Below are 15,562 nucleotides of genomic sequence, written 5' to 3'. Positions count from 1 at the left end.
GAAGGCTCTCACCCGGTGGGCGCCATGCTATGCTATGTATCAAATTTCCTATACAATTTGCATCTGCTACTCGTTCCTGTTACGATCCTGCTAAACAGTTATTAGAATTCACAATACTCGCATCCTAACGACTACGCCGAGTACGGATTGAGACTCAGTGATTTTACAGTTTAAGCAAATTGAACTTACATACATACAGGGTGTTAGTGACATCGTAACGAAAACTTTGAGGGATGATTCAGACTATGGTTTTCAGTTGATATCAAGTGGAAATTTACAATACAAACACAAAAAAATTCATGAATTTTCCGACAGGAAATTCTACTTGATATCAACTCAGAATCATGGTCTGAACCATCCCGCTCAGTATTCGTTGCGGTGTCACTAACACCCATACGACGAAAAATTCCACTTGATATAATCTCAGAATCATGGTCTGAATCATTCCCCTCAGTATTCGTTACGATGTCACTAACACCCTATATATACCTACTTAAGAATCATTAGTAACCAGAAGATAACTTGCCGTCACTTTTGGTACAATGCACTCGAATGAAATGGATTTGAAAGAACCGTATTATAGGTGACCAGTCCATATACCTTGTCCGATCACGAGTACTAAGTTGTATACACTTTGATACCATGTCACATGAACTTTTTTGACAAATTAAACCGTAAGTCTCATTAAATGACAAATATGATAGTGCGACAAGGTTCTAAAACGGGTACATGATGTTACTCATGACTGTCCATTACGTAATATATGTGTGCTTTCGAAATTAGAATTCTGCCCAGAATTGTGTCCGTCAGAATCGCTCACTAGTCTAGTTTCCAACTAGTCAAATCAGCTACTTTTTACTAAACGTTAAAACACTAAATTACTATGGAATTTGTATGAAATAGCACACTGTGACGTCATAGAAAAACGTGATAAAAAGTAATAATTACGTTTTTCTTGATTAAAAAACATAAATAAGTTCAATAGAAAATGTTTTTCGTCAGTTCTAGACTTGTCTTTATTTAGTAATCAGAATTTCATAATTTATCTTGAACCTAGTACGAGTACAGTCATGAACAATATAATGTACCCACTTTAGGACTCTGTCGCACTAACATATTTGACATTTAGTGAGACTTACAGTTCAATTTGTCAAAAAAGTTAATGTGACATGGTACCAAAGTGTATATATACATATTAATGCTCGTGACCGTACACGACCCAGTTGAAATGAAGCTCAATAATACTAATTGCTGCCCGCCTAGTGCCTAATGTTCTAGACACAGAAAACACATGAACGCGACCTTTTTGCTATATTAGTGTAGACAAGCATCTTATCCCGTCTTCAATACTTAATATTTGTTTCGAAATCCCCCGTACACATACCTAAAGCACTTAAAATGTTAGACAGAGTTTTCATACTTTCAATAAAACTTCTCTGAGCAACAAAACAGTTGGAAACAAGCAGCTTGTATGTAGTCTCGGAAGTGTTACAGCTTTCTATAGATACATGCATACTCATACATACTCCCTATAGAGGTAGGTGGAGTTGTTAACAACTTTAGGGGCACTTTTGGTATGAGGTTTGTGGGATAAATATGACAGGTTAGTTGAAGATAAAATGTACCTATAGTGTTTCTGATTTCTTAATGTCCCTCTCCATTTATCGCATTTCAGAATTCAAACGAATTCAAATTCATTAATTATTATATTTATCGTGTATCATAATTTGAATTCAGAATTATGTTGTTTTGATTCCCGCGTTAACAAAACAACAATAAAATACTTAGTTATGAATTCTGCTCATGTAACGACTACTTACTTATGTCAGTAAGTAGTAACCGGGACCAACGGCTTAACGTGCCTTCCGAAGCACGGATAAGAAAGTGATTTCTGTGATATTTCCCCTCCGGGTTTCGAACCCGGGACCTCCGGATCGCGACCCCAGCGCTCAACCACTGGACCACGGAGGGCGTGGCCGAGGAGTTCTGAATTCAAATTCTGACACACGGTAAATCTAATGATAGATGAACAGAAGTGGCTGTGGGTTTTCTCTTGATGACTTCTAGTTCTACCAATGATACGGGCGTGATTATATCATCATCATCATCACAGCCCATTAACGTCCCCACTGCTGGGGCACGGGCCTTCCCTATGGATGGATAGGGAGATCGGGCCTTTAACCATCACGCAGGCCCAGTGCGGATTGATGGTTATTAACGACTGCTAATGCAGCTGGGACCAACCGCTTGACGTGATATAGACGACGATGACGCAGAAAATAAAAAAAGATATGAATCCTATTTCTAGATGTAGAAGCGACTTTAGAATGCAAGGCAAGCGACGCGTTTCTCTAAGCCAACAGCTTCGAATTCAAAGGATGGGATACTTTACAAGCAATTCAATTCAAGAGTATGTGTCTAATTTCATTATCCCTGCTTTGTGCAGATGCAAATATGGCGGATGCCTTTCGTATTTCCTTCAAGTGTTGCCATGTAATATTGTTTGCATCTTCTATTTTGTTATTAAACTGAACAGAGTAATTAAAGCACATAATAACGGGTTCTTACCGCGTTTAAATGGGGATATGAGTCTCCCGATATTTCGACACTGTTGCAAGTGCCATGATCACGGGATGACTGATGAGATTGGAGTGGAGTAGGTAGATATCCCCATTCAAAGCTCATATCCCCATTTAAACGCGGTAAGAACCCGTTATTATGTGCATTAATTATGATAATAACCGCGTAAACTTAAAACAATGTATGAACAGAGTAACAGAACGGGTTATGGTTGAAGAGAGACCAGCACCTAGTGATGATTAGCCACTGTGGTCCTTTGGCTCACCGACTCGCGTTTCAGACAGGGAGCGCAAGTTCGAACCCTGGTACTGGACTTGCACCAATGAGTTATTAATTTATCTTAAGCGCAGTTTTTACTAACACAGTTAGCTCGGTCATAGACGGCGATATGGCTCACCACATATCGTTGGTCTAACAGTAAGGTTAGTGAGGCGTGGGTACTTGGTTCATCATGGCTGTGCTGACTACCCCAAATTGGGATATAGTCGTGAGCTTATGTTATGTATCGAAGGTTTGTATCATATAAAACCGAAATAGACTCTTGATATATCACGGACACTCTATACAAAAATCTCATTTTCACCACGTGTCGCTTAACGCATAAGAGTGAGCGACACAAACAACAGTACGCGCGCTCCCTCGAACTCTGTGGCGTACTGTCATTTTAAGACTAAAGCAAGGGGCCAGAGGGGGTGAAGTCGGCGCTATATGCGAATTAGTGCGGGGCGGATAATTACCGTCATATACTGGGTGCTAGTGAAATCGTAATTAATATTGAGAGGGATGATTCAGTTCATTATTCTGAGTTTATCAAGGGGAATTTTCCACCGCAAAAGCATAGAACTAAAAATAATTAAAAAAAAAAACAGAATCATGGTCTGAATCATCGCCCTTAGTATTTGTTACGATGTCACTAACACCCTGAAGATACGCAGTAAGTATAATAATAGACATGACTAAAGAGAAGAAACAGCGCAAGAAACTTCTTAACAACACTAACTTAATACCTAAACCTTCAACTAAGAAATTGTAATTAACTATGATTCTAGAATATGAGCAATCCGTCCATCAATTATTTAAATGACAGTCGATTCTCAACGGAGCACAATAGATGCCGTCGAAAATGTTGCCATCCTCGGGTCAATTTGGGCCCGGGTTAATCATTCACGGAGTGTGGTCATCCTCAAATGTAGGTACATCCCTAATCCCTTAGGAAATTATTAAAATTCAAACAGGGAATAACTTAAGTTGGGGTGATTAAACTTCACAATCGATTCTATAACGGTTTGTATTCAAGAATAGAATCGACACGGATTTATTTATAAAACGTAGAAAATTATTTTGCGCTTTAAATTTAAAAATGGAATTGTTTGGGACTTTTATTTGACGGGACATACCTGGAATTTATACATGCTGGAATTTCGAATTTATTTGGCTTTTGTAATATAGATAGGGAACAATTTCTATACATATGAACTTTTTTTAAGGGGCCGAAGGCAGGAGGGAAACCACTGCCCTATTTTTCCGTAAAAAGTAGCATGGAGAATGCTAAACTGACAAGAGCGTGGCTCTAAAATTAGTGATGATGATGACAATTTTTTTATTAAAGTAATAAGTGACATTCAAGTTTTTCAATTATATGTATCTATTAAATACTTATGATTTCGTCAACTTCATACATGATATAAACAGCCTATATACGTCCCACTCTTGGGCACAGGCCTCCCCTCAATCAATCGGAGGGGGTATGGAGCATACTCCACCACGCTGCACGCCAACTTCATTGCTCAAAATAAAAAGAAATACATATTTTTTTAATTAAAACTATGTGCTTATTATGCTAGGATAGTGGAAGTTGTACAGGGGTCCCCAAACTAAGCAAAAAAAAATATAATAGGAGGTATTAAATGGTTAGTCTTCTAAAAAAGAAAAGTTTACTCTACTATTTATAACACTACGTACACAATGTATCCTTACAACGAAAAATCGAATGGATCGCTCAAACCAAAAGCCTTACGTGACAAGTCTTCATGTTCTATGTGAAACGGCCCTAATACCCAATCCAATCATAGGGGATATCATGCACGCACGGAAGGAAGACTATATCTAGTGACAAAATGTTTTTTTTTTCAGAAGATGCCGTGGTTTTTAGTCACCAAACACCTCATCATCACCAGCCCATTAACGTCCCCACTGCTGGGGCACGGGCCTTCCCTACGGATGGATAGGGAGATCGGGCCTTAAACTACCACGCGGACCCAGTGCGGATTGGTGGTTATTAACGACTGCTAATGCAGACGGGACCAACGACTTAACGTGCCTTCCGAAGCACGCAGGAGCTCGAGATGAAAACTTTTTTTTTTCTGTGATCACCCATCCTATGACCGGCCTTTGCAAAAGTCGCTTAACTTCAACAATCGCAGACCGAGCGCGTTAACCGCTGCGCCACCGAGCTCCTCAATATTAAATATACGTAGGTATAATTATACGTATATGCTATACACATCTGCCTACCCCTTCGGTTCGGCCAGGCGAGATGCTAAGTTAATTATGTGTTGTTCTTTTTTGTTAACCAAAACTACAAAAACATTTGATAATTTTCAGTTTTTTAATTACTTACGTGGAAAAATTCAATCATACTCATTGCATTAACAAACTAATGAAAACAGATTAGGATCTAATATTCATTGAACTTGCAGGTTAGATGTCTCCATTACATAGAAATTGATTAACATAAAGGGCAGAGTTATTGAATAATGCCCATAAACATTTATGGTCAACCGAATAGCAACCTGTAATTTCCATAAAACCCACCCCGAGATAGAGTTGTGAAAGTGTAACTATTACGTACTATTAGTCACACTAGTATGTAACTAGTACGGAGTCATAGTGCCTTGGTATACTATATCGAGTTTTATAGATGGCTTAAATAAATATTGACAATTATTTTAATAATATTATAGTTTAATTGTCCAGTTTGTTTTGTGTGTTTTTCCCTAAAAAGTAGCATGGAGAGTATTCGGAAAATGCTACACCGAAATTGATGATGATGAATTGTCCAGTTGGTCCAGTGGTTGAGCGATGTGCTCACGATCCCGGGATCGATTCCCGGTGGGGACAAATCACAAAAACCACTTTGTGATTCCTAGTTTGGTTAGGACATTACAGGCTGATCGCTGCAATGCAATTATAACAGGTACTAAGCTAAGTCAGCGGACCTGTCACATCTTCAGGTTAGGTAAACGGACCCTGTGAAAAACGGGATAATGTTAGCATTGTCCCTCCCTAGGGAGGTGATGATGACTAAGCTAAGTCAGCTGTTTTATCAACGTGAGGCCTAATCGAGTAACGGTGCAGGTAACTTTAGTTTGTATCAAAATACATTTTGATTGGAAAATGTCAACTTTTGTCAATTTATTAAAGTTTAGCCAACCTGGGCTAAATGTATATCGCTAATAATAATGTAATGTGATGTGTATGTGTGTGTAATGTATACCGCTTTAAGCGATTAGGCCACCATTTGCAAAGTTAAGAGACTTTTGTAAATATTTTTTTTTAGTTTGATGCAATAAAGTATATTTGTATTTTGTATGTATATCTGTTATATTAGATACTAAGTTACACAAACACCGCTTATCAAGTATATCCGTCACTTCATTCGATCCTAAATACTAGTTCCAAATAGCAGCTATTACCTAAATACCCACGTCTCTACCCCGAAACACTTCGATTCATATCAGCACAATTTAATTCAGGTAACACAGTAGTGTTGACTTTACACAACACTCGGCAAATATAACTAATTGGAGTTAGCACTTATTACTATTACGTTGTAAAACATGGCGGCACGCAAACATTTGACGTTTGAAATATTTATGAATGAAATAGTTTTTTTTTGTGTGGAATTTCGAAAAAGAGAATAAAATTTGCTTATTTCTCCCATAAGGTGTGGCTACTGTTGAGTATTCTTAAATTTTCATAATTCCCATTGCGTTTCAACTAAAACCCTTTGCGCAGTGTTTAACTAAAAAAACATAGTGTTGTATTTATTTCCTAAAGATCGCAAAGAAGAAAACTTAGAATAACTAATTTTCAATAAAAAAGAAAAGCGGCCAGTTTTCTTGCTTCCTCACCATTCATCAATCGTTTCATACACGCACGCCGGTTCAGAGTAGATCGTACTGAACCTTTTCTAAGGACATCTCTAATTTGGCCAATGTACGTCCTTCTAGGTCTTCCTAGGTGTACCCTTACCACCGACCTTCGCTTGATGTGAGTAAGTCTTATTTTAAGTTTATAATAAGTTAGCTACAACTCACTGGCTACAAACCACTATAGATATGTTTATTTATTTATATCAGGTAACCTAAATCCAGACAAATATATACCTTAACCTAAAAATTGTGCTTCTATGCTGTTCTGGAAGCTAATAAAAAGCATAGAACACGTTCAGCTGCTTATCTTCCCGGGCATGTCGTAAAAACCGACAGAGGAATTGTGTCCTCTAACATGATGGACTAATGTTATGGGCGATAGGCTGATCCCTTATCATCATAAGGTTTATCATATCCAGCTTACGACATCGTATCAACAGTGGCTGCAAATTGTCTTTGCTTGTGGCTCTGCCCACCCCATTAGGGATTACGGGCGTGAGTTTATGTATGTATGTAACATTATAAAAATTATCAATCACTCAAAGTCAGCACTTCTTTGTTTCTCGTATTCAATAAAGTATTTTTGTGTTATATTGATCCAAGCAGTAAGTTTATTGCAACAAGGTAGCTCTTATTCACACAAAATCGCAATGTTTCAATGTTTTCATTGGTTTTTTGGCTACAGTACAAAGCACAGTACTTTATTTTACAATGTAAGCAATGGCTCTGTTAGTACGCTCAAAGGTCAAAGGTTCAAACGGGAATCAGCTGATGCGTGTGCAGTGACAACCTCGGTGTGTACATGTTGAGCTTTGTTATGTAAAACAGGTGACGTTTTTAGAATAACGCTTTTTTTAAACAAGTGAACTGTGACCAGTCATATATGCATTTTTCTGTTATCTCTCTCACTTATATTTTGTATTTGATTTGATTTACTAAAGCCTAAATTAACCGTTTGGGAAGAAGCGAGTTGTTTCCAACACAAGTCTTTTAGAAATACTTGGTCTGGGAAGATTCCTGCACATGTTTGTAAAAAGATTTGGAAATAAAAACCTTTTTTATTCTTTATGTAATGACGTCATTGCGTAAACTTTGGTAGTTTATGTATTTGTAAACGACTTCAAAAAAGAAGGTTATGTATACTAATTATGTATATAACCGTAAGGTTATGTTGTATATATAACAATTACGTATATATCCATAAGGTTAGGTAGTATATATAACCTTTTTTTTTGGAGTCGTTTACAAATATATAAACTACCAAAAGTTTACGCAAAGATGGTGGATTTTTTACACAACTTAGGCGAAACAAAAGCGGCTTGACTCCGATGCGGTGGGTCGAAAACGTGCTTAAAAATATATTGTGGTCGTTAAGAAACCGCGCTGAGATTCGAAACTATGACACTAAAATGAAAGTGTCACTTTCTCCGAACATGGCTATCACGGATGCGTTTGCAATAACACAGATCAATAATATGTAAATAGATAAAATAATAACCTAATCAAAACACCAACAAGGGGTGTGAGTGGCTGTAAAGATATGTTTATTGCGAACCGCTAGGCATTCTGAGCGCTCCAAACTTTTCGAATAATATCCCCTTTTGTTGTCGAAATTTGGGCTCGAATGAATATCGGTAATACATTAGTGGACGGAATTAGTCGAGCATAAAAATTGTTTTCATAGAGCACAGCTTGTTTACTTTTAAAACAATTGGAGTTCAAAATGCAAATTGCGGATTGTAGACCAGTGTTTGTTACACTATAGGTTTATTTATTTGACAACAGGCCAGAAATATAGTGTAGAGACTGGTGGGAAAGAGACATATTTAATATCAAAAAAACATATAATTATAAATGCTGAATCGACTAATACCTGTATTAGTAATCTGTGGTTAGACTCGAATATTGTGTGGCTTTTATAGCTACGGCGTATAACTACTACGCCGTAGCAAACTGCTACGACGTTTCAAGTTCATTGGTATCTGTTTAGTGGTTAGTATTGATTGATTATAATTGAGTTCTAGTATATGTTTATATTGGATAGTTTTTTTTAATTAAAAAAATGTTCAATGAGTACTTTTAAATTATTATTACTTAGTTGATTACTATTACAAATAAAATATTGTTTTGGCTAAATCGTGAGGAGTTTTCATTAAAATCTACGCCAGTGCATTATGTAGACATAATTATGTTTATTAAGAACAATAACATTGCAGTTGAATTTCAAGCGCATAAAAAGCTAAATACGTTATACGTCCCAAATGTTCTCGTCAAATTACGATGCGTTTTAATTAAAAAATGAAACGAATTAAAACCGGCAAGCGAAACGGGGCGTGATCAAAGCCCGCCTTATAAATTATGCGCAAACGTTTCATAAAGTCAATCATCGTGCAACAAAGACTATTTAACGTTTTATATAAATCTTTACCAATGACGCATCTAAGTAATAACTGGAATGAGGAGGTAGCAATGTTAATGTTATGACGGACTCACGTTTAGTTTAGCAGAGGTTTGATATCTGAATTGTACAATCATGTTCTTTGGAATTACAACTTGCAAAAAGTTACCAAAAAAAAAGGTTGGTAAAGGTTAAGGTTACTTGGTTAATTAAAAAAAAATAAAAAATCAGGTGGTAAACTAAACATCAGTTTTGAAGTTTCTATAGCTTATAATAAGAATAATATTGTGTGGCTTTTATTTCAGAGATTAAAACGATTTTTACCCCGAAAGGATAAAGGTGACAGCACACGACATGTAGGTTGTATACCAAAGAGTTCCTATTAAAAAAACGAAGGAAAACTGTGCCACAGTTCATTAAGTATTTACTATAGATTAAATATTTTACTTTAAACTTATGATTATTGTACTCGTCCATTTGCCAGCGAGCAATGGAAGCGAGTGTCAAGTTATAATAGTTTTGACATTTCCAGAGGCTTATTTTACAACAATAAAAAGACCTATTTTCAAAACCTAGTGATAATACATATTTGTCTTGTCTAGACTTTACGAAAGTAATAAATAGTTATGAATAAATAAACACATAAATTATAATAATAAACTTAAGGAATAGAGTAATGAGAAGCAGAGAAACTGAGTATAAGATATAGAGTAATGTATGATTTTATTTTTTTAGGATTAATAAATAATAATAGTTCTCAATAACTCGTTAGATGGAGCTTAACCAATTACATTACTGGGCCATTGACAAGATGCCACGAAGTAATGAGATTGATGAGATTTCTCTTTTCTTGTTTGTCTTTTTTGTTTATACATTGTTTTAAGTTTACGCGGTTATTATCATAATTAAAACACATAATAACGGGTTCTTACCGCGTTTATGTTCATGGCACTTGCAACAGTGTCGAAATATCGGGAGTCTCATATCCCCATTTAAACGCGGTAAGAACCCGTTATTATGTGTTTTTTTGTTTATGTTTACAAAATTTAATCGAAGAAAAACAGAATTATTAAAATTTTGTTCCTTGCAGTAATCAAGTCCAGCGCCATCTATCCAGAAAATGAGAAAAAAAAGAAGAAAAAGAAAATTCCTCATCAGAAGGATTTTAGTAACCTGAAGGAATTATTATTAACTTTTTTCATACCTTTATAACTGGCAATTGAACAAGTACTATCTTAGAGTACTTATTTGTTAGTAAATATATAAATAAATACTTGCTTTCCCAATATTTACCTCCTCTGTTCTCGCTATCCGCTGGTTTCACCTGTATTGCTCGGTTCATCTGTCAACAAACAAACATTCTATTAGTACATACATGTACTCGTAAAGTTTTTACAACTTCTGATTTTAAGTTTAATATCGTGCTGAGATTTGTCACTGTTATTCTGGACCTGTTTTAAGTAAGTTTCGTATGCACGGGGGTACGATGATGAACTCAAATCATGGTCTGAAACATCCCCCTGAGTATTCGTTGCGGTGTCACTAACACCTATATGTACTTGTATACTACCTGTAAGTACTTGCTGGGGGTGTAAGTGACATTGTAACAAATACTGAGGGGGATGATTCAGCTCATTATTCTGAGTTAATATCAAGTGGTTTTTAATCGAAAAAGTGATTAGTAATAAGATACTTGAAAATAATTTAAAATAGCTCAACAATTTAAACCTTACTGTATCTTAGAAATCTGTATAAAACTTAGTTTTTAGTTACAGTTTGACTCTCTAGTACGTAAGGTTTAAGTTGGCTTCTAGCCAGGGCACTAAAGCCTCCGGTTGGTGAAGGTTCTGCCCGCCCATTGCCAAGTACATTAATGCACATAAAATACTATCTAAAGATTTGTAAGCCTTTGAGGATTCTTATAATACAACACAATACAAAAATAATCCAAACAAATACAACATAATACCAAACACTATAAAGTAGCATGTGGAATGCTACACCGACAAGAGCGTGGCTCTTAAATTAGTGAAGCAGTGATGACCAAAACAGACGAAGCACTTTGACGGCTATGTTGCTATGAGGTAAAAAAAAAACTTTTTTTGCTAGCTATGAGTGGGTGCACACCACTAGGACTACCCAGTCATGATGCTATCTTATCTTATGTAATATTGAATACAAGTCTTTGTTATTATTAGAGTTTTTCGATACGTATATTGACTTCAAATTACTGAGTGGCTGAAAATAAAGGCATTGAAACACTAACCTATCCACTCGTGTGTGTGTGTGTGTGTGTGTGTAAAGTTGGATTCCAACATCTCGAGGCATGTTCCCCGCACGCCATGTGCCGCATGCCTCGCAATGTGTGTAGCGGCATGTGCTCCGCGCGTCTAACACATGGCATGGCGTGCGATCACATACCTTGCTATGTTTGCAACTAGCGGTACTTACATATATATATATATATATATAATCTAGAATCACTAATTAACATGCACTTCAAAAGGAATGACACCTTTATTCATCACTTTTGGTCCTAAACACCAATTAATTTTGAATATTCCAGTAGGCTGAGTACCAATCATAATTTAGCGAGAAGTACGCAAACGAACTCTAACATCAAATAAACGCAGTAACTGCCAAATATTCGTCAACGTAGAATGGAATTCCAATAACGGTTAATTTCGGAGTTAATTTATTCTAAAATAAACGGACTCTGTTGACTGGTTCGCATAATTAACTGAACGCCATGCTAGAGTTGCAATCGTGTAGCGATTATAGTATTTAGTAGCTATTTATCTATAACGTTTTTTCTAATATCGTAGAATAAGTAATAATACTACGTACTATTATGACGGATAAGTTAAGTTATATTTTATTAGAATAAGTACTTATGGTTACAGAAGGCGTCCTAGTATGGCTTTCAAATAGACTACTCTGGGCGCCATCCCACTCGCGTCAGACAAGAGTGCTGCGGGGCGGAAGGCAAGAAGGAAACCACTGCCCTATTATTCCCTAAAGAAGTGGCATGAAGAATGCTACACCGACAAGAGCGTGGCTGTTAAATTAGTGATTCTTCTATCGTGTCTGTTGTGAGGTGAATTACTCGGCCGTCAAAATCCCCTGACACGGCTCATGTAACGATTCCTTATTTACATGTGTAAGTAGTAACCGGGACCAATGGCTTAACGTGCCTTCTGAAGCAAGAAATCACCTTACTTTTGCAGACAATCAGGTGATTCAAGCCTGCAAAATTCTGACCAGACAAAGGACTGTGTCACATAGTGATTTCGACAATGTCCCCATCGCGATTCGAACCCGGACCCGGATAAAGTACTTGGATATTTTTAAATTCACGTCCTTACTTTAAGTGTTCCCATCCCTATATTAACTCTATGTAGGATTAGAGTGGGAGCGGGCTGCGATTTTTAATTGCATTAAATTAACACTCTATGCGGCTGAGTAGAACAGTTTTTATTAGTCACACGCGATATAATGTAGAAGCTTATAACTTTGTTATTGATGCTATGTACTGGGTTATTTCATGCCCAATTGTCTACATGACAGTTGTAACTATAAAATATGAAATATGTCGGATATGGTAGTTTATCATTTAACGATAATTACCTAATAGGTTTATTTTATTAAGATCATTTTTAAATATTTTATTTTTACAGTCATTCATTCACAATCATTGGTTTAGACCTGCGCTGAGGGAACTGGGCTACCACAGCTTGTCACAAAAAAAGTACTGGCAGTTAAAAATCACATAAAAAGTATCCGAGATGAAATTTTTTTGATATAAACAATAAGTATTTTCCTGTTTGTTTTATAAAACAACAATTGACGATCTTCTGTAATGACAAGTCATGGGTATAGACACGTATTGCCCACTGAATTGTTCTTTCATTTTGTATGGTGTTATAATCGCTATGGCAAAACAGATAAGATTCTGCTGGTGACACGACCGTTGTGGCGAACCGTGGTGTCTTAGTGATATTATTATGGCCTTAATAATGAACTAACTCCTTAGATTTTTGAGTACCATTTTGACTTTTAAATTTGTTTTAGTCTCCAAAACTTATCATAAAACTTAGAAAGTCAAATTACAAACTACATTGTCAATGAAATAAAGTTTTAAATTGAACGAAATACAACTTTTGCTACAACGAAAATTTTTGAACAAACATTGTGATAAGTTGTTCAAAGTTCATTGAACTATCTCAGTTCGTGAAGTACAGTCGTCAAACTTCACGTTTATTGTACTCCTAGAATTAGGTCATGTATAGTATTGTAGTGAATTTCCTGGAAATTATTGGATTTACGTTCTTTTATAAATTCTGGGTTTATAGGAACGTTGATGTTTGTGTAATTATTTACTATGCCCACTACGGGCCGAGCAGAGGTACTTTATAAAACAAAAACTCTGTAATATAAACTCACTTTGAGCTGAGCTTTCTCATACCACTGTCATTTTGCCATATAGAGGTGTCAAAAGCAACTTAGTAGTCATTCCCGATTTTCTCTTCTAATATAGGTATAATTCTTACATATTCTGAAATATATTAAATAGAAATATAATTTTTGACGTGATATATGTATCTTATTTAACTACTTGGCCGGACAAATGGGGAGCAATGGGCTCTTGGACAGTACAAAATCACACCAGGCACAGAAAAAAAAACGGTTTCACAAGCCGAAAGTATCTTTTAATAAGGTCTCACAGACGAACTGAATAAATTCAACGAGTAAATTGTCAACATTTCCACTTCGCACCGAAGTTTCAACAAGAATTTCTCAGTTCAAAATATGTACGTGTTTTGCTAAAACTATTTCGCCATAGTGCAGTTTACCTGAAATGAAATTACACGGAATTAACTGTGGAGGGAGCGAGATAGGTATTCGTGCGCCTTACTGAGGCGGGGCGTGGCTTATATAATGTACCTACCTGTCTTTAGGTAAAGGCCGAAAGAAAATTATTTTGCCTACAAACTGCCCAGTAAAACTTCAACTAAGTTTTGATTCGAATTTAATACTTTATTCAGTTTTGTTTCCATTCCAATAATATCTTGATCAAACATGATTGGTTACAGCCGGAGAGTTATCCATCATGATTAGCAGTGTTACGGCCTCCGTGGTCCAGTGGTTGAGCGTTGGGCTCACCATCCGGAGGCCCCGGGTTCGAATCCCGGTGGGGACATATCACAAAAATCACTTTGTGATCCCTAGTTTGGTTAGGACATTACAGGCTTATCACCTGATTGTCCGAAAGTGATCCGTGCTTCGGAAGGCATGTTAAGCCGGTGGTCCCGGTTACTAACTTACTGATGTAAGTATGTAGTCGTTACATGAGCAATGTCAGGGGCCTTTGGTGGCTCAGTAATAACCATGAAACCAGGGTTGATGAGGTTGGTATTCTACCTCACAACCCACACGATAAGAAGAAGAAGCAGTGTAATTATAGAACGAAGACTAAAAGATTATACCTGGTTTGGGTTTGAAATAAAGTGTCACTAAGTAACTCCAGCGCCCGTGGCGCTACTGTCGCAGTTTCTGCATGGAAATATTATATCTTGTCAGTTAGTTTCAGTAGAAGCCGTCGACTTCATTCGTGGCGCGGATTATTTTATTTTAAATCTAGTTTGTCTATAGCATAGAATAAGGAATAATAAAACGTATAGAACGGCAACTCTCCGCCCCCACCAGCGTCTGAACTAGGTTTACCTCACCGCCCCTCGAACGCAGTTTAGACTTGAATTTTATGGCGTCAGACGTCACACACACAGATGCGCGTGTACAATAACGTCAAAGTGTGGTGTCTGTGTAAAACAATCTGAAATCTCACTCTATGGTACACCGTTAAACAGGGTAGATAAATTTAAATATTTGGGCCACTGGGTCACCGAGGACCTAATAGACAAGTTGGACATTGAAAGGGAGCGTAGGTCGCTGGCTGTCCGAAGTAACATGTTGGCTCGCAGATTCGCACGTTGCACTACACCGGTGAAGGTAACGCTTTTCAAAGCTTACTGTCAGTCATTCTACACGTGTGGTCTGTGGGTTAACTTTACGCAACGGGCATACAGCGACCTGCGCGTCCAGTACAATAACGCGCTCAGAGTGCTGTTGGGGCGACCGTGGCGCTGCAGTGCGTCGGGCATGTTTGCGGAGGCGCGCATTGATGACTTCTATGCCATTATGCGGAAGCGCAGCGCCTCCTTGCTGTCGCGGCTCCGCGACGCTACCAACACCATTCTGAGTGTGTTTGCTGATAAGTGGGACTCCCCATTGCTGCGCCGATGGGTGAAGCTCCACCTCTCTTAAATTTTCATTTGCTCTGTTTTATACTAACCCTAGCTTTAAGTTTGCATTGTTACTAACATCTATGGACCTTTGTCTGAAAATAAATAATTTGAATTGAATTGAATTG

At 37.1% G+C, this 15,562-nt stretch overlaps 1 protein-coding gene across 6 annotated transcripts in view; it reads right to left on the bottom strand.

The window, feature by feature from the left end:
• LOC126368194 (CUGBP Elav-like family member 4) overlaps positions 1-15,562 on the bottom strand; it is a 283,473-nt gene that overhangs the window by 253,576 nt on the left and 14,335 nt on the right. For all 6 annotated transcript variants that reach the window (XM_050012086.1, XM_050012090.1, XM_050012087.1 and 3 more), the window contains exon 2: positions 10,426-10,474. In XM_050012086.1, the coding sequence (XP_049868043.1) occupies positions 10,426-10,474 (49 nt within the window). The remainder of the gene's footprint in view (positions 1-10,425; positions 10,475-15,562) is intronic.

The sequence above is a fragment of the Pectinophora gossypiella genome, chromosome 7, assembly GCF_024362695.1.
Source record: "Pectinophora gossypiella chromosome 7, ilPecGoss1.1, whole genome shotgun sequence".
NCBI classification, from domain to species: domain Eukaryota; kingdom Metazoa; phylum Arthropoda; class Insecta; order Lepidoptera; family Gelechiidae; genus Pectinophora; species Pectinophora gossypiella.
This window is presented reverse-complemented; position numbering and strand designations above follow the sequence as displayed.